A 19,684-nucleotide genomic window follows, 5' to 3' on the forward strand; every position below is an offset into this window, starting at 1 on the left:
AATTATATAATTTTAATATATTTATTTTGTTTGAATTATTAAAAGAAATAAGAAACGTGTTTTAAAAAAATTATTAAAGAAAGGTCTTGTGCACCTCCTTATCCCTTGCTGTCAGACTTGTGGTCCATTTGTATCCCTTGCTGTCTTATGTCTACTCTGGCTAGTTGCAGTATTGTTCCCCATTTATGAATACTTATCAGTTGATAATGATTCATCCAACAATGTTGTCTGTCAAAATTTTATGGCAAAACCGGAAATCTAACTTGAATATCAAGTATCAATTTAACAAAAAAATATACTCTAAGTATCCACCTGTCATTATTCTATTCATATAATTTAATTATAACAGACTATGTACTTAAGTTTCCCCTATAATCAACGGCTAGGTATCCAAGTAAAAATGTAAAATATCAATTGACTCTGCAGCATGAAGAGCTTAGGATATACCCTATCTCGCATTCATTTCCCTTTTTTCCTATGATTGTATATTCTTTATACTTTCTTTTCATTAAAAAAAAAAAGTTATTTCAATCTTGCTGACATAATTGTAATTGAATAAAATCTATATTATTTTTTCTTTATAAAATATGTTTATTTTATTTTTTATCCTTAAAACATTTTAAATGACACTTTTTTTATTATTGAAAGCACATTTTTTTAATAATCAAAGTACCATCTGAATTGTTCTAAAGACAAAAAATAAAATGGACACATTTTAAAAAGATTAAACGAAAATAAAATAAAATTTACAAGTACAAAAGTAAAAAATATATATTAATAACAAAAAATGTATTTAAGCCTATATATATTAATTTTATTGTGTAATTTATCTTTTTTTGTAAAATTATTAAAGAAATCAAGAATGATATTGTTAACCTGTTAGAAAATCTAGCATGAATACAACAACAAATGAAGGCATAACTTTGATTATTTTATTTAGTCTTGCAATACAACCAAAGCATCTTACACTAGTCTCTGACATCATGATAGTTGAAGGCCGATGCTTCATGCATCCCATGTGTTAATTTTCTTAAAGACAACATGTAATGGATCGTCCACAGTGAGTACCAAAACCCTTTTTCCGTTCTCATCAACATGAACCCCAATACTTTCACACGCGTCAGTGTCACGTGCACAGAACACAAGCTTGTAATGCTGACCAACAAGTTTCCTAATTTCAAACCAACCCTTTACTGTATTTTCATAACCAGCAAGTTTAACAGCCTGACGACCTTCTGGTAGACCCTTGACAACAGTCCACAAAGGGCTGGGCGCACACGGTGCCGGCACACCCACGAACTCGAGCCTCAACATACGTTCTTCGGAGATGAAACGGACGAAAGTTAACGACGAGATCAGTATCGGAAGCCCCGAATGGAGCTCGTTGAGAGATTGCACAACAGTGAGAGGGCAAGTTTCATTGCCAGTTGCGGCTCCTTCTATTCCACCTCCTCCAAGATTAGCATCCAATATATAGTAAAAGCCTTTGTTTTCGAGCTTGTTGCCATCCTTATCGTATACAAACTCAGCAGTGGCTGAAGGTAGGTATGAGGTGAAGGCAGAAAGTAGAAGGAAGAGAGCAAACAACGCAAGACACTTCATTTCTTGAGATGCCTATGAAAAGCTTTTGAATATTTTAAACACTTGCTTCTTGCGTGGATAAGCAAACACAGAAGCTATTTATAGACCCTAAATTTTGATAAATAAAATTACCATAAAATAGAATTTGGGTCCCTCATTTTAATTTTTAGTTTCAATTTCATTTAAGTTTAAAAAGTGGCAAATTTTCTTCTGCCCGTGCATTTTGAAGGGTTTTGGTATCCTAGATGAGTTGGACGCATATTATTGAGAAAAGTCATTTGCTCATGTTTCTATTAGGTTATGTTTCAGTTTAGTTCCTCAGGATGTTTATATTATTATATCACATTAGTCTGTCTTTTTTTTTTTTTTTTGTAATAACGGTTTGTTTGTTTTGTCTGAGTGATATCTCTTATATTTTTTTCGTGTAATTGAGTGGACCCAATTTGTGTGAAAATCTAAAAAAAAAACAATTTAATCTAATAAAGATACTTTAAGAGATAAAAAATAAAAAAATTTCAACTTAGAAAATTTAATTGAAGCCAAAATTTAACACAAGAATCTAAAATTCTATTTTAATTTGTCATAAAATAAATGATATATATATATATATATATATATATATATATATATATAGAGAGAGAGAGAGAGAGAGAGAGAGAGAGAGAGAGAGAGAGAAGGGGGGGGGGATGAAAGGGCCGAATGGCAGTATTTTATTTTATTATCTTTATCTAATATATTTATTAAATTTTGAAGATATAATAATAATTTGGTGCGAGCATCTACCATTATTGATTGGCCATACCTCATCTACTTTTTAAAAATGTAATAATTTTTGTTTTACTTTTTTTAGATACTTCGAGTTTATTTCATTATTTTATAATGAAATATAAATATAATAATTATTTTATTTTATTTCATATAATTTGTAATTATATTTTATTCTACTCCGTCAGTTTTCTTAATTAAGCAAACAAAAACTGATTGTAATAAATTCAATTATGCATAATGACAGGGACTATAGATATGATATATAACAAAGTCTGACAAAACCACGATGCACCCAATTGTTTTTCTTTTTAAACTTTTAACTTTTCAATCATATTATACTTTATTTTTAGTAAAAAGAAAAGAAATAAGTAGCAAAAAATTTGAAGGAAAGAGAAATAAGTAAGAAACTAGTATGTTGTCCCGCGTTATGCACGGACGGCGTTTGTATATTTTTATTATAAATATATAAATATAGTTTTTTTTAAAATAAAATAAAATAGTTAAAATTAATGAAAAACAAAATGAAAGCATCTGTTTTCAAGTAGATTAAAAATATGTGTAAAATTCATAAAGGAATAATGTTTTGTTAGAAGCAAGAAAAACTTTAATAATAGTATTAACATCAAATTCTTGTTCTTCTTTGTGTTTTATTTATATAACCTTTTGATTATTATTTATGCAAACAAAAAGTAATAATATTTATAATCCTTTTCAAATTGACTTGTAATTAAGTCTAATCTTTTAAGAGCACCACTATTAAAAAAAAAAAAGAGATTTTACTACACTAAACCAAGGATGGTTTTGAAAAACCTTAGTTATAAAAAATGCGATAAATTTCAAAAGGTGCCTGCAAACGACATGGAGGCCATGAAGAGCTCACTTATGGGGCTATTTGAAAAACGCCGGGCACGCAAGTTTTTCATTTATGTGCAAAACTACAATGAGAGTGATCTCAAGACCCACGAGGGGATGGACTTGACAAGAGTGACTACTAAAGAGTTGATATATAGCGTATGTGTGCACTTGCTTTCTTGCCGCGTCCATTATTTATGCAGATTTAACATCTCAGGTTCAGCTTTTGTGTTGCCTTCATAGCCTGCATAAACATGTAGAAATTGGTTTAGGACTAATAAGGTCATGAAATTTTGATTTATAAGTATTTGTGTTTTATTTATAATGGATTTGCCCGAACTGCTACATGAGTCAGTCATGTAAACTTGGTAGTAAAATGTAAGTATATGGTTTATGGTCTGTTCTGTAGTTCTTATACTGCACAGGGACTCAATATGTGTTTATTTGTCCTAATTCTTAGCATGTGATTATTTACTCTTATTTGGCATTTTTTGTGTGTAAATATATAATGTAGTTACACAACAAATTTATTTTGCATGCCATGATGATCATACATTTCTCTATATCTCTTCATCCCCGTAATGACTAATGAGAAGAAAAAGGAGTATTTCAAAGATTGTTTTTCTTTTTTTGTTGACCTGTGACAGAAAATACGGCCTTGATGATCACACTATAGACTTCATTGGTCATGCTTTGGCTCTTCATAGCGATGATCTACTTGACTGAGCCAGCACTGGACACTGTGAAGAGAATGAAGGTAAGTTTACTGGGTTATCATACACTTGTAATTCATTCTCATTCGCGAATTCTTCTTAATTGAAAATTTATTCTGTTCCATTTGGTTCCCATTAGCTTTATTGTGTTTCCCTATTTAATATTGATGTGTATGTTTCCTACTTGTAGTTATATGCAGAGTCTCTTGCACGCTTTCAAGGAGGGTCACCTTACATATATCCTTTATATGGCTTAGGAGAGCTTCCCCAGTTATCCCACTCTACCCATCTGCTTCATCTCTGTTCTGGAATATACTGTTGGAATTTGTTTTGCTCAAGGTTCCTTAATTCTTTGTTTTTTTTTTCTTCAGGCATTTGCACGGCTTAGTGCTGTTTATGGTGGAACATATATGTTGAGTAAGCCTGAGTTCAAGGTATATACTCTATTATGCATACATATATACATACACACATCTCTCTGTCTATATCTCTCAATTGACACTAATGTAAAACTTGGCCCACTTGCATAATTACAACTTTAATAGGATTTTTTTTTATTAATCCAGTCTTCGAACTATAATTATTATTTAGATCTTGAATGTCATATTTTTTTAAAATTTAAATAAAATCATGCTGTCAATTTGTCATCAAGTAGTTGATATTTTAGTTTCTTTGAAAAATGTATTAATTGCTAGTTTGAAGACACTTTTATTGAGAATGTACACATGGTTGAGGTGGTTGGTTCTGGATCTCGTGTGCCACCTATAAACAAAATATTGACAGAGTTCTTCAAAAAGGAGCCTAGGCGGACAATGAATGCTAGTGAGTGTGTTGCCAGGGGTTGTGCATTGCAGTGTGCAATTCTCAGCCCAACTTTTAAAGTACGGGAGTTTCAGGTAAAATTTTTCCCTGCCACTGTAATGTTTTAAAATTATTCACTATAAAACTGTTCAGATCCTTTTAGGAATCATGGACTCCAGCATTTTTTTTTTTGGTATATGTTATGTACCTTGAAGTTTGAATTAATTGTCTCTGGTATCTTCCTTTGCTTTAGAAATTGTGCTCGTTAACTACTATTTTGTTGTGGTGAATTGTTTGTACATGTGTTAGTATTATATGTTTATATAATCTTGCTCTTTTTGTTTCATGATGTGAAGGTCAATGAAAGCTTTCCTTTCTCAATTTCTCTCCCGTGGAAAGGTCCAAGTTCTGATGCACAGGAAAGTGGACCAGATAATATGCAGAGTACCCTTGTTTTTCCCAAGGGAAATCCCATACCAAGTGTCAAGGCACTGACCATCTACAGGTCAGGAACCTTTTCTATTGATGTTCAATATGATGATGTGGGTGGATTGCAAACACCTGCAAAGATCAGCACATATACTGTTTTTAAGTTTTTATTTATACACACAGACAACACATTCTTTTGGCAGTTTTTTGGCTCCCAACTTTACTTAAATGTATGCAGATTGGACCTTTCCAATCTACACAAACTGAAAAGGCAAAAATTAAAGTGAAAGTTCGGTTGAATCTCCATGGAATTGTATCTGTCAAATCTGCAACTGTAAGTCTTTAGGCTTTATATTTATCTGCTATACTTATCTTGGGAATGGTGAAGTGATATTAATTTCTTAAATGACTCTTGATGGGAAACTGCGATCTTCTTTAAAACAAAATTGTAATCATTAACAGGTGAAGAAAACTTGCATATCACACTTATTAGGGTAGATTTACACGATTTACGTTAATGAATCATGAACAATTAATTTGACATCACACTTTAATCTAAAATCTTAAGGTTTAGGTTTATGGATCTTTTTTTCACTTATATGATTCTCAATTTTTTTATTTTTATCCAATGTGGAACTTCACCTCATATTTATACTCCAACAATGTCAAAGTTACTAGCTGACTATGTGATTTTTTTAGTCTAATCCCGGTTGTGTCCTTACATGCACCTTATTAGGTAGTTTATTAGAAGACTGACAATGGATGACATTTCGTTTGCTATAAGAGAAGATGTTGATTCTAGTGACGAGATAAAAATGATTGAAAAATCCATCATTGATGAAGAAGCACTGGAAATATTTCGTGCATGGACAAGACAATTGGCTTTGTGAGGGAGAAGACATCGTTGTTGGACAACTTTGTGAAGCAAGAAAGCCCTATAGATAGAAAACATTGTCAGTGGTTGGATCCTAGACACCTTTCCACTCAATCTCTATAAATTAAGGTTTATACAACTCATTCTGGAAATCAACTTTATAACAAATTACGTTCCCCCAAATTCTTTCCTAAACCGTAAATAACTTTTCACCCACTTCCCCATCATATCTTCTTCTCCTTTCCCCAAAGTGCACAACGTCTATGGCAACCAAAGGCTAGAAAAAGACGTCCTCCTTTATAGCACTAAGTGGGACAAGAATGGACTCACTATGTTCGATGTGAGATTAAGTGGAACTGTTTGTGCATGAATGTTTGAGACATATATGCATCATAAAAGTAAATATGTTGTTAAAATGGCATTATGATCAAGCTTCACCAGAAAAAAGGTACGAATGAGTTGAAGTACGACTACAACCCAAGGCACCTCGTGACAAATCCTAGTAGATTGTAGCGTTCATTATTTTTCTAATGTTAATAGAATATCAGTGTTTTTCGAGGACCTTTGAAGATGTAGCTTAACTATTGAAGGATCGAAGACAACATAATTCAAGGACTTGGAAACACACCAGAAACTTATATGACAAGCTTACATGAGTGATATTAAACTTATTTTTAATTATTAAACATGATATAACTAAGCTATGACAACTATGATGTGTCAAAGTTACTAGCTGACTAAATAATTTTTTTAGTCTAATCCTGGTTGTGTCCTTACTTGCACCTTATTGGGTAGTTTATTAGATGACTACAATGGATGACATTTCGTTTGCTGTAAGCAGTGAAGATGTTAATTCTAGTGACGAGATAAAATTGATTGAAAAATCCAATCATTAATGAAGAAGCACTAGAAATACTTCATGCATGGACGAGACAATTGGCTTTATGAGGGAGAAGGCATCCTCGGTGGACAACTTTGTGAAGCAAGAAAGCCCCATAGACACAAAACATGCATTGTCAGTGGTTGGATCCTAGACATCTTGTGTGAAACCCTAGCAGATCGTCACGTCCAAAATTTTTCTCACATTTAGAGAATGTGAGTGCATTTCAAGGACCTTTAAAGATGTAGATTAATGAAAGTAGAATCAAAGACAAGGGAATACCAGGACATGGAAACCCACCTTAATTGCATGAGTGACTTCCGGGGCTTTTTCACCAACGATTGTGTTTTTAGTCATTTTTGTCTCATCACCGGAATTAACATCTTCTCTTACTGCGATAAGTTTTATTCATTTTAACTTTCTAATACATTACATACCTTATGTTGTGCATGCAAAAACCCAAGTAGGATTAGACCAATAAAATTATTTGGTCATCCAATAACCTTGACACATATAAGTTTTCATAGCTTAGTGATATCAAGTTTATTAACTAAAAAGAAATCAACTTGCAAAACCTTTTTTTTTTTTTTAACCAAAACAATGACTCAATGATACTTCTTTGTTCAAGACCTTGGCAAAAGAAGTACTTTTATGGAGGAGATGACAACATCGTTGGAGTGTTTTTTGAAGCAAAAATGTCCACTGACATACAACATTATCCAGATTGTCACCCATCCACGATACCTCCCGACAAACCCTAGCTTAGTGATTGAAGGCTTTTCCTTTTCAGATGCGTGAATAAGCTTCGTAGGGAGAATCTATTTATAGACGTGGTGGTCTCAAAGGGATCGAGTTCTGGATAAAGATGAAAATGATTGATTTTTTTTTCTTTAATTTATACCAATATTAACAGTGAAAGAGAGAGAGAAGAAAAACAAGTATATAAGACCGCTAAATTGTTATTATGTAAAATATAGTAGGATAAATTATTATTTTGGTGAAAGAATATGTAAATGGTAACATTATAGTTCATGAATAATAATAAACTTTTTGATTTAGAATCTATTTATAGACGTGGTGGTCTCAAAGGGATCGAGTTCTGGATAAAGATGAAAATGATTGATTTTTTTTTCTTTAATTTATACCAATATTAACAGTGAAAGAGAGAGAGAAGAAAAACAAGTATAAGACAGCTAAAGTGTTATTATGTAAAATGTTGTAGGATAAATTATTATTTTGATCGGAGAATATGTAACTGATAACATTATAGTTTCTGAAATAATAATTTTTTTTGATTTAGTATTTGATTTTCCAATTTTTTGTGGGGATGAATTTATTCAAAAAATTTATTATTCTAAAAATTAAGATAATAACATTTTTTAGTTATATTATAATTTTAAATAATATTTGCTGTAAGGTTATGATATTTATAATGACAATGACACCATGAAAGTAATATATATATATATATATATATATATATATATATATATATATATATATATATATATATATATATATAAAGGAGGAATTTTAAGAAGACAACAATGGTACAAAATGTAAAAATAATAATAAGTTTGGATCATATTTCAAATGCTACATGACACACATAAATAAATTTATAGGTGAACTTTTTAGTTTTACAGAATCTAAACTTGAGGATGTTTGTTTTATTTTTTAAAAAAATATAATGTTCTCTAAAAAAATTATTTTTTGGGAATGTATTGTACTTTTATATTTTACATAAAATTATTCTTATTGAAAAGTGAAATTTTGAATTTTTTGATTTAGGAAAAATGTTTCAATACAATAAAAAATATTGTTACCTATATAGTAAATAAAAAAATGGAAAAATTGTACTAGAATTAAATGTCAAAACTTTTGATTTTCATGCAATATATATAAATATTTTCAAAATATTTTATCTCCAATTAAACCGAATTTAGCTATTCCTAAGATTCATGATTTCCATTAACTATAATGTCCAAACACAGAAATTTTTCTTTCAACAAAATCCAATGCATAATTTCTTAAGGAAAAAACTGCATAATTTCACACTAATAAATTATACATATGTACTTTTACAATGGCTATTTGAAAAGTCGAAAACGGAGGAAAATGTAAGCCTAAGGATTTGACAGAAATCATAGTGAATACAGATCATAGTGAACATTTCGTATATTGTTTTGTCTAAAATTTTCAGCACCAAATATGATTGGGGGCCATGAAATATTACATTGGGCTCTTTTTATTGTTTGGGTTCATCAAAGCTGACACCTGTAATATTCGAGGACCATAACGATGCAATGCCAAAAACGTGTTCTTTGTCTCGTGCGTAAGTTTTAAAAAATGAACCAATTTGCTCCCATGCATAAAGTAGCTTCGTATATTGTTTTGTCTAATTTTTTTTTTCTTTATTTTATACCAACATTAACAGGGAAATAGAGAGAAGAAAAAGAAGTATAAGACAGCTAAAGTGTTATTATGTAAAATATTGTAGTGTAAATTATTATTGTGGTCAGAGAATATGTTAATGGTAACATTTTAGTTCCTAAAATAATAATTTTATATTAATATAGCTAGACTGTTATCCTATTTGTATTCCTTGTATCAATCGCCTCACAATCCTTCCTTTTTCGTGATCGAACCACCATCTACACTAGAAGATCGAAAGTGAAAATCAAAACAAAAAAAAAAAAAGAAAAAAGAGAAAAAAGGGATCAAGAAATATACTATATGAGAGTAAAAAATAAAATGTGACTAACGGTGATGACGTTATGAAAAAACGTTCCAACAACAAATGATGATATATAAAAAATGTCAGGTAATCAATGACTAAAATAAAAAAGTAATATATTTTTAGGAACACAAATAAAATATAATATGATTGTAAGGATTAAATAATTAAAGGAAAAATGTGACATTTTTGCAAAAAAAAAATATTTAAGAAAAATTTGATTATTGGTAAATAACTTGAAAAAAATTGGTTCATTTGAATGGGGTTTTTTATTACATTATGTTTTTCTTTTTCTATTTATACAATAAACCGAAACTAATTGTTTTTCATATGATAACTATATTCATTAGTTTTCTTTTAAGAGACCATAACACTATGACAATTTGACTTGAAAAATGCTTCCATCTGCATTAATTTCATGTTCAGGTTTAATTTGCTTAACACTACTACAACTTTCAGATTAATCCTGGTTGTAGGCCACCTCAGGTCTATTTGTGTAAAGCTCCAATTAGTTATTTAGAAAATGACTATATCAATCTTTTAAATCTTATATTTGTATCCCTGAATTTCATTATCAAAATATCTTTTACCTCTAATTCCATAACCAATATTACTTTATCTGTCATTAGTTATCAACAGCCCGTCGTCCAATAATTATCAAATTTTAGTTGTTGAATATTGATAATCAATTATAATTACTTATCAATTAAATGTTACTTGTTTAATATTTTTATTTAAATATGACATTTTTACTTTAGTTATTGTATTTTTTTTATCCTTACAACTATTATTTGATGATGTGACACGGTAATGATGCCATTAGCATTTTTATGGAAACTACTAAGTAACAACATAGACTAAAATCAAAACATAAATTTTTACAAATTAAATTAAGGAATATATAATTGTTCATCATAAACCACCTAATTCACTTTGTCACTCTAGCCACAGTCCTTAATAAATATACAAGATGTAAAAACTGAAATTCAAGAAAATAAATTGAAATGGATATTTAATATAATTTCTGATGGAGATATGCAATTGTTCATGGTAGTAATCCATGTTCTCAATTCAACATCGGGGGCCCAAAGTTGACTTGTACTTTATCTAAAAAACGTGTAATTTCCGGCTGGCTTATGTGTGTGTGTGTGTATATATATATAAATAGAATTTTGGATCAAAATTTACATCCTCTTTAAACAAGAAAGAAAATATATTAATAAACAGTAGAGTATTACTGACAATTAATCAATTATAATTATCATATAAAATAAATTTGTTAAGTTTTACGATCATTCTTTTAAAATAATACAAATAATATTTTTTGTTTCGTTGATAATATTTAAATATTTATAAATGGTTTGTGCGCTGAATTATAATCTGTATTTGTACGAGTGAACTTGTAAAGATAGAGCTTGAAGAGGCTGTTGAATTTTTTTGTTATATATATATATATATATATATATATATATATATATATATATATATATATATATTTAAAAAGAGCATTCACATTTTTATAGTTTGATTAGAAGTTTGTATACATGGACATTAAAATCTATTTTAATAGTTACACGCAAAATAATTTTTTACTCAAAACATTCAAATATTTTCTAAAAAATCATTTGTCTAATATTTTTTATTAAAAATCTCATTACTTTAAAATTTATTTTAATCATAATCAACTCTATATATTCACATTAATCTACATTTACTCATAAAAAACATTAATCTGAAATTAGTTTGAATCATATATCCAAACACACATCAGTTAGCCGAAGTTACTCATTTAAAGAACTATTATATTTCCCTTGCTAGTACTGTTTGCGTGGTTAGAGTTTTTGTAAAGGTACAATAATTGATTGTTTTTATTTCATTGATAAAAGAAGCAAGTAGTAAAGCTGTAAAAACAACCAATGACTGTTGGACGTTGCGGCTAGACTTGTAGTTGTACCCATCAGCTTCATGCCTCACAACAGTTGGCACGTGTGTAATATGTTAATATAATAATATTGGTGTTCCACCCGTACGTATGTTTGATTATAGAATCACAAATAATTTTTATTTCAATATTATATAAATATTGAAACCATAATATATATATATATATATAAAAGAAAATTGTATTACCCACAAATATTCGTAATAAAATCTATCATACACATAATAAACAATAGATATTTTAAATGGATATTTGTTTTTTTTATGGATACAAGTATTTTTTTTATCGGAGTTAATGAGTGAGATATAGATATTATAGTATCATTATATATATATATATATATATATATATATATTATGTATTTTTAATTTATTTATATTTATGTTTTTCTTTGAATTTATACTTTGTGATATTGTAATCACCATAAAAAATGTGTTATTTATGTTGATGATTCTAAAATGATTCTTTAAAGAATCGTTTTAGAAAATATGACGATGACATTTTTATAATAAACAAGAAGACAACAACAACGTTTTCACATACCTGTTTTTGAATAGCTTTGGCTCATCTCCTAATGTACCAAGACAGAGACCCAAACCTAACAAGACCAATAGCTTTCATGAGGGTGCAGGTTAAATTAATACGTGTATATACTGTCATGCCGGTTCAAAAAGTAATTTTACTTAATACTAGCTATTATTCAAAAACAGGTATGTGAAAACGTTGTTGTTGTCTTCTTGTTTATTATAAAAATGTCATCGTCATATTTTCTAAAACGATTCTTTAAAGAATCATTTTAGAATCATCAACATAAATAACACATTTTTTATGGTGATTACAATATCACAAAGTATAAATTCAAAGAAAAACATAAATATAAATAAATTAAAAATACATAATATATATATATATATATATATATATATATATATTATGGTTTCAATATTTATATAATATTGAAATAAAAATTATTTGTGATTCTATAATCAAACATACGTACGGGTGGAACACCAATATTATTATATTAACATATTACACACGTGCCAACTGTTGTGAGGCATGAAGCTGATGGGTACAACTACAAGTCTAGCCGCAACGTCCAACAGTCATTGGTTGTTTTTACAGCTTTACTACTTGCTTCTTTTATCAATGAAATAAAAACAATCAATTATTGTACCTTTACAAAAACTCTAACCACGCAAACGATACTAGCAAGGGAAATGGTTCTTTAAATGAGTAACTTCGGCTAACTGATGTGTGTGTTTGGATATATGATTCAAACTAATTTTTAAAGATATTTTTCAATATATATATATAGTATTTGAATTAGAAATAACAAAGTAGACCAGCTGAATCTAGGCTACTCCCACAAGCGAAAATAATAATTACTTATTTATTGAAATCGAAAACAAGAGTGAATATTTATATATTTACAATTTTTTGCGGGGATGAATTTATTAAAAAAATTTATTATTCTAAAAATTAAGATAATATTTTTTGTTATATTATAATTTTAAATAATATTTGTTGTAAGGTTATGATATTTAATGACGATGACACCATGAAAGTAATATATATATATATATATATATATATATATATATATATATATATATATATATATATATATATATAAAGATAAAGAAGGAATTTTTAGAAGACAATAATAGTACAAAATGTAAAAATAATAATAAGTTTGGAGCATATTTCAAATGCTACATGAAACATATAAATAAATCTATAGGTGAAACATACTTCAGGATGTTTGTTTTATTTTTAAAAAAAATATAATGTTCTTTAAAAACATTATTTTTTGGGAATGTATTGTACTTATATATTTTACGTAAAATTATTCTTATTGAAAGGTGAAATTTTGAGTTTTTTGAGTTAGGAAAAATGTTTCAATACAACAAAAAATATTGTTACCTATATGGTAAATAAATAAAAGATTTGGAAAAATTCTATTAGAATTAAATGTCAAAACTTTTGATTTTCATGCAATATATATAAATATTTTCAAAAATGTTTATCTCCAATTAAACAGAATTTACCTATTCCTAAGATTCATGACTCATAAGATTCATGAATGTCCAAACATAGAAAATTTTCTTTCAACCAAATCCAATGCATAAGTTCACACTAATATATTATACTTATGTACTTTTACAATGGCTATTTGAAAAGTTGAAAACGGAAAATGTAAGCCTAAGGATTTGACAGAGATCATAGTGAATGTAGATCATAGTGAACACTTCGTATATTGTTTTGTCTAATACTTTCTGTACCAAATATGATTGGGGGCCATGAAAGATTACATTGGGCTCTTTTTATTGTTTGGGTTCGGGGAGTTGCTTGGGGTACCCAGCAACTTTTCAAAATATTGAAAATACTCTTATAGTATTTTTAGTAATGAATAGCAGTTGTATTTTTTTTTTTTTATTTCTGTAGCGTCCTTTTATTTTGTAAATTTTGTTTAACTTAGTGTAAGTTGTTTCCATTAAAGATGTTTTAGAAACGTATTGAATGTGTTAGGAGTATAAATAAATAGTGTCGTTATATATAACACTAATATTTTAAATTTTTATTTAATGTATATGTAAATTTACATAATAAATTTTGTGATGATTATTTTTTATATAATATTTAATTTGTTTACATATGTAAATTATAAATAAAAATGACACATTATGTTATCAATATTTTTTATAGCTATAAAATCAAATATATTTTTAAATTTAATTTCAATAATTACCTTAACCTAACAATCTTATTATATCTTAAATTTTGGTTTCCATATTTCTTATAACTAACAAATTTAATATATGTTTAAATTTTATTTCAATCATTATCTTAAACAAACAATCTTATCATATTTTAAATTTTAAATTTTGGTTTCAATATTTTTTATAACTATTAAATCAAATATATTTTTAAATTTGATTTTAATCATTATCTTAAATTAACAATCTTATCATATTCTTTTGAAATATGTTCAAGAAACATTTTCTTTTGAAATATGTTTCTTTGTTATTACTTTCTTTTATTCTGATTCATATTAAATACCATTTCCTCAATTATGATAAAATAATTAATCTTTGACATGAAGTGATGGTCCCCAAAAATATTTACTTAAAATTTAAATTATAGAAAAATATTTTCCAACAGAAACTACATATATGACTTTTGAGGGCACACAAGTGGTGCTTCATGCAGATGAAAGAGTTAATCCTGATGCATATTCAAGTTTCTGAAACATAACCCACAATTCATGCTCCTGAACCTCAATCACTACGAAGCGCCTGTTGCGGAATTGGTCGAAATGAACCGCAACATAACTGTATTTTTAAACCCAGTGAGTTTAACAGCGAGTCCTCCTTCTGGCTATTCCGCCGCTGTTTATTATTATAGTTTACAAAACTTAGTATGTTCCTCCATTTTCAAGAGGGTTGCCATTAGCCCATCAGTGTCGACCAAATCACCAGCGGTGGCTGAAGGTAGGTAAGAGGTGAAGATGGCACTAAGTAGAAAGAGAGCGAACAAGGTACTGCTCTTCATTTCTTTGGCAGCTATGGAAGGCTTATATCTTATTCAGTTGTGTGAATAAGCAACGTTGGAAGCATCTATTTATAGACGTGTTGACCAGATATAAAGCAAGTTTTGGATCAATGATCTGTTTGTAGACCTAATTCAATCATAATAAGAATAATATGGGAACCTTTTTAAAAATGGTAAATAATTTACATATCCTATTAAAAATTATCAAGCTTCCGAAAGTTCATCTTCTCACATCTGCAGACCATTATTCTCACCTCTGCAAGTTGAGAATAATGAATTTAGAACATATAAAGCTGCGAATTGAAGGCGAGATGGTCTGTAAAGGTAAAAACATTGGTCGATAAAAGACTTGACAACTATGATAATTTTTAAATAGATCATTGAATTTTTTTTCAATTGAATGAGAACAACAGCTATCCATTAAATCCTACAATTCACATGACATAACAAAATCAAATCAAATAAATAAATTTTTTTTCATTTGCACCTCCATTTGCTCCATTTGTCTTTGCATTTATGTATGCATAGAATATAACACATTACTAATTCATTCTCGTATTGGATATCAATTCTTTAATTGTGATAAAAAATAATTAAAATTATCTTAATTTTTAAGATAATAAATTAAATTATAAAGTGATAATATTTTGAATATATATCATTATGAATTTTAAGTTGTAATCAACTAATTAAAGATGTCATTTTATATTTATTAAATAATTCAATAACTAATTTTATTAAATACTTTCTTTCAATTAATAAAAAATATTAATTATTATTAACATTTTATTCCTAACGAACTTTTCAGCTTTAATTTAACTTGTCTTATGATTTTACCGAAAATTATAAATAATGATTTTTTTATCAATTAATGATGAATTTTAAATTATGTCAACCTTTAGATTAATCAAATAAACTAGATTTTTCTTACTAAATACAAATCAATTTAATTACCTCCCTAAATTTAGGGTGTGCTTGACAATGATCACGTTTTTTCCATGAGAGCGGCGATGGTCCCCAAAGATTGCATAGATGCCAAATGTAACTTGTAATGAGAGGCTGGAAGATGGATGCATGAGTAATTGGGAACAATCACGTAACTGCTAATATGATGGATGCATGAGTAATTGGGAACAATCACGTAACTATCATGTCCTCCAAATTTGTCGGTGGCTTGCTAATATGATGGATACACGATAATCACGTAACTGCGAATTTTGGAACGAAGCATAAGATGGGTACATTAAAAATTTATCTTATTGGGGACATTAAACATGTCTTTGGCGTGCGAGGGGTGATGGTCCCCAAATATTTAAAATAGGTGCCAATAATAATAATAAGTGGTTCCAAATGTAATCTGTAATGTGAGGCCAGAAGATGGATACAACCAAACCTACAAATATCATGGTACCCAAATATTACAATCGCTTGCGAATAGTAAGATAATACAAAATGGAGTCACGTGACTGCTAATTAATTAACAAGATGGGTACAAGCAAAAGTTTGAGTATTTAGTGATTAGGTTTATATATATATATATATATATATATATATATATATATATATATATATATATGAAGCCTTATTACCTGATTGGCCAAACCTGGTTGATTTTGAGGAAATTCAACGACCCCATCGGTTTAAAAACTCAAACTAGATTGTGCACGCCAAAAAAATTGTTACGCTCAAGAATGATATCGTTTTGAATCAATAGTAAAACCTCAATGGAATTATTGACAACCTACTTAAAAAACTTCAATATTTATCCAACATGTTAGACGTTGTTAGTTTATCTTCCATTAATTGTTAAATTGTATAATTTTGATTCACGTACATGTTAAGTTTTCATTAATATTTGATGGAAATGTTCACAAAACACTCTACTACATAACATTTCTATTAAATATTAAATGTCAACTTAATTAATAGATCAAAATTATACAATTAAAATTATTAAATCAATTTTTTTAAAAAAATTAAGAGGAATAAATTTATAAAATGACAACAATAAAATGAAAAAATTACAATTAATTATAATTCATTATATCTCCATCTTGACAAGTAAACTAAGCAAATAGTTTCCAAACTGGTACAAGTGACATTAAAGAGAAAAAGTTAGTTGATATTGAACTTTATTCAACAGTTGGAGAAAAAAATTAAGAGAAAAAACTTATGTATGAAAAATGATAAAAAAAAGAAGATATTTATAGAGTATTTAATATATAAAAATATTTATATAGCATTGCTCAGAAATTAAATTATTTGCAATGGAAGGAATGAGCTTTCTCTGGATACATCAGCTAGAAAAGGAAAGCAACAAACAGCAAAGAAAACAAACAGAACAGAAGAAGAAAAAGAAACTAAGAACTCTATGTAAGAGATGCAACCCATACATAATCTGGCATAAAAAGGAATAAGGTTTGTTTGTTCTATTTAGTCTGGCAATTAAAAATTTATTTATTACAACCAAACCATTCATTTAGTCTTACACTTGTCTCTCACTCACTCACTGACAGAGAGCACATGATGTTTTTTAAGGGCCAGTGATGCCTCATCCGGTGCTGATGATCCAAATTTCTGAAACTGAACCCTTAATATATTCTCCTCAGACACCACCAAACGCCTGTTTCCATCATCATCGAAATGAATCCCAATATGCCCACATTTGCTTTCTTCGCCAGCTGGACAGAACAAAAGGGTATAGTCGTTATGGAAAGGGTTAGCTTTCTCAATTTTAAACTCACCAGGCACTGTGTTGTCGTACCCAGTGAGTTTAACCGCGGGTGATTCTGGTAAACCCTCCACAATGGTCCACTTAGAAGGAGTGGTGGCGCACCATGGCACAATACGGAACAGGATGCTGAAGAGTTGTCCTTCGCCGATGAAAGGGATTCGTAACCGGGACGATAATATTGCTGGAAAGCCCCTCCCGAAGAGAGTCTGCACGACAGTGAGAGGGCAAGTTTCGTTTCCAGTGGCGGCGAATTCTACTCCGCCGCCGGGTCGAAAAACGGACAAGATAAAGTATGTGCCAGGATTCTGAAGAATATCACCGTCGGTATCGACCACCGCGGTGGTTGAAGGTAGGTATGAGGTGGTGAAGGCACAAAGTAGAAAGAGAGCAGAGAAGATAGTATTCTTCATTTTTATGGGAGGCTATGGAATGCTTTATCTTTCTTGTTCAGTTTGAATGGATAAGCAACCTTGGAAGATTTATTTATAGATGTGCTGGTTAGTTTGGGATAAGTGTGGAAAGAAATGAAAGGAAGTAGAATAAAACATAACGATATTACAACAGAGTTGTTTATGCGAGTCAATTAAAAATAAGACACAATATATTACTTAATAAATATTTTCATGCAATATATATAAATATTTTCAAAAATGTTTATCTCCAATTAAACAGAATTTACCTATTCCTAAGATTCATGACTCATAAGATTCATGAATCTCCAAACATAGAAAATTTTCTTTCAACCAAATCCAATGCATAAGTTCTCACTAATATATTATACATATGTACTTTTACAATGGCTATTTGAAATGTAAGCCTAAGGATTTGACAGAAATCATAGTGAACACTTCGCATATTGTTTTGTCTAATACTTTCTGTACCAAATATGATTGGGGGTCATGAAAGATTACATTGGGCTCTTTTTATTGTTTGGGTTCACGGAGTTGCTTGGGCACCAAGTATTTTTACTGGAGCCCTCAGTAACCTTTCAAAATGTCGAAAATATTCTTATAGTATTTTTAGTTATAAATAGCAGTTGCATTTTTTCATTTCTGTAGTGTTTTTTTTTCGTAATTTTTCTCTAACTTAGTGTAAGTTGCTTTTCTTAAGGGTATTTTGGAAGCGTATTTGGTCTCCGATAGTGTATGTGAATTTGTTAGGAATATAAATAAATAGTGTCGTTATATATAACACTAAAATTTCTAATTTTTATTTAATATATATGTAAATTTATATAATAAATTTTGTGATGATTATTTTTATATAATAATTAATTTGTTTACATATGTAAATTATAAATAAAAATACTACAAAATGACACATTATGTTATCAATATTTTTTATAACTATAAAGTCAAATATATTTTTAAATTTAATTTCAATCATTACCTTAAAGTAACAATCTTATTATATCTTAAATTTTTGTTTCCATATTTCTTATAACTAACAAATTTAATATATTTTTAAATTTTATTTCAATCATTATCTTAAACTAACAATCTTATCATATTTTAAATTTTTGTTTCAATATTTTTTATAACTACTGAATCAAATATATTTTTAAATTTTATTTCAATTATTATCTTAAATTAACAATCTTATCATATTTTAAAGGCAAAATTGCATTTTTTGTCCCCCAGTTTATCTCTAATTTCGGATTTGGTCCCTCGATAATTTAATTCAAAAATTTGGTCCCCCAGTTTTATAAATCTTGCAAAATTGGTCTTGGAAGCCCGATTTGGACGTTGACCGAATGACCGTTAACCTCAGACGTTGACTGCCACGTGTCAATGCTACATGTCAACGTTTGAGTGATTC

General features: G+C 28.8%; 3 protein-coding genes across 3 annotated transcripts; 1 reads left to right on the top strand and 2 right to left on the bottom strand.

Annotated features, from left to right (window-relative positions):
- Positions 1-910: 910 nt before the first annotated feature.
- On the bottom strand, positions 911-1,648 carry LOC114424593 (trypsin inhibitor A-like). The gene has a single exon (XM_028391460.1). It carries the CDS (start codon positions 1,600-1,602, stop codon positions 1,006-1,008), a length of 597 nt encoding a protein of 198 aa, XP_028247261.1. The 5' UTR covers positions 1,603-1,648; the 3' UTR covers positions 911-1,005.
- Positions 1,649-4,631: 2,983 nt separating this feature from the next.
- Positions 4,632-5,490, top strand: LOC114424238 (heat shock 70 kDa protein 15-like). Its single transcript, XM_028391086.1, has 3 exons — positions 4,632-4,810; positions 5,072-5,299; positions 5,383-5,490. Exons 1-3 carry the CDS (start codon positions 4,640-4,642, stop codon positions 5,488-5,490), a joined length of 507 nt encoding a protein of 168 aa, XP_028246887.1. The 5' UTR covers positions 4,632-4,639.
- A 9,196-nt stretch (positions 5,491-14,686) lies between these two features.
- On the bottom strand, positions 14,687-18,341 carry LOC114423658 (trypsin inhibitor A-like). The gene is made up of 2 exons (XM_028390488.1): positions 17,792-18,341; positions 14,687-14,912 (listed from the first exon to the last, which is right to left on the bottom strand). Exons 1-2 carry the CDS (start codon positions 18,274-18,276, stop codon positions 14,783-14,785), a joined length of 615 nt encoding a protein of 204 aa, XP_028246289.1. The 5' UTR covers positions 18,277-18,341; the 3' UTR covers positions 14,687-14,782.
- Positions 18,342-19,684: the final 1,343 nt, after the last annotated feature.

The sequence above is a fragment of the Glycine soja genome, chromosome 8 (genome assembly GCF_004193775.1).
Source record: "Glycine soja cultivar W05 chromosome 8, ASM419377v2, whole genome shotgun sequence".
Taxonomy (NCBI): Eukaryota; Viridiplantae; Streptophyta; class Magnoliopsida; order Fabales; family Fabaceae; genus Glycine; species Glycine soja.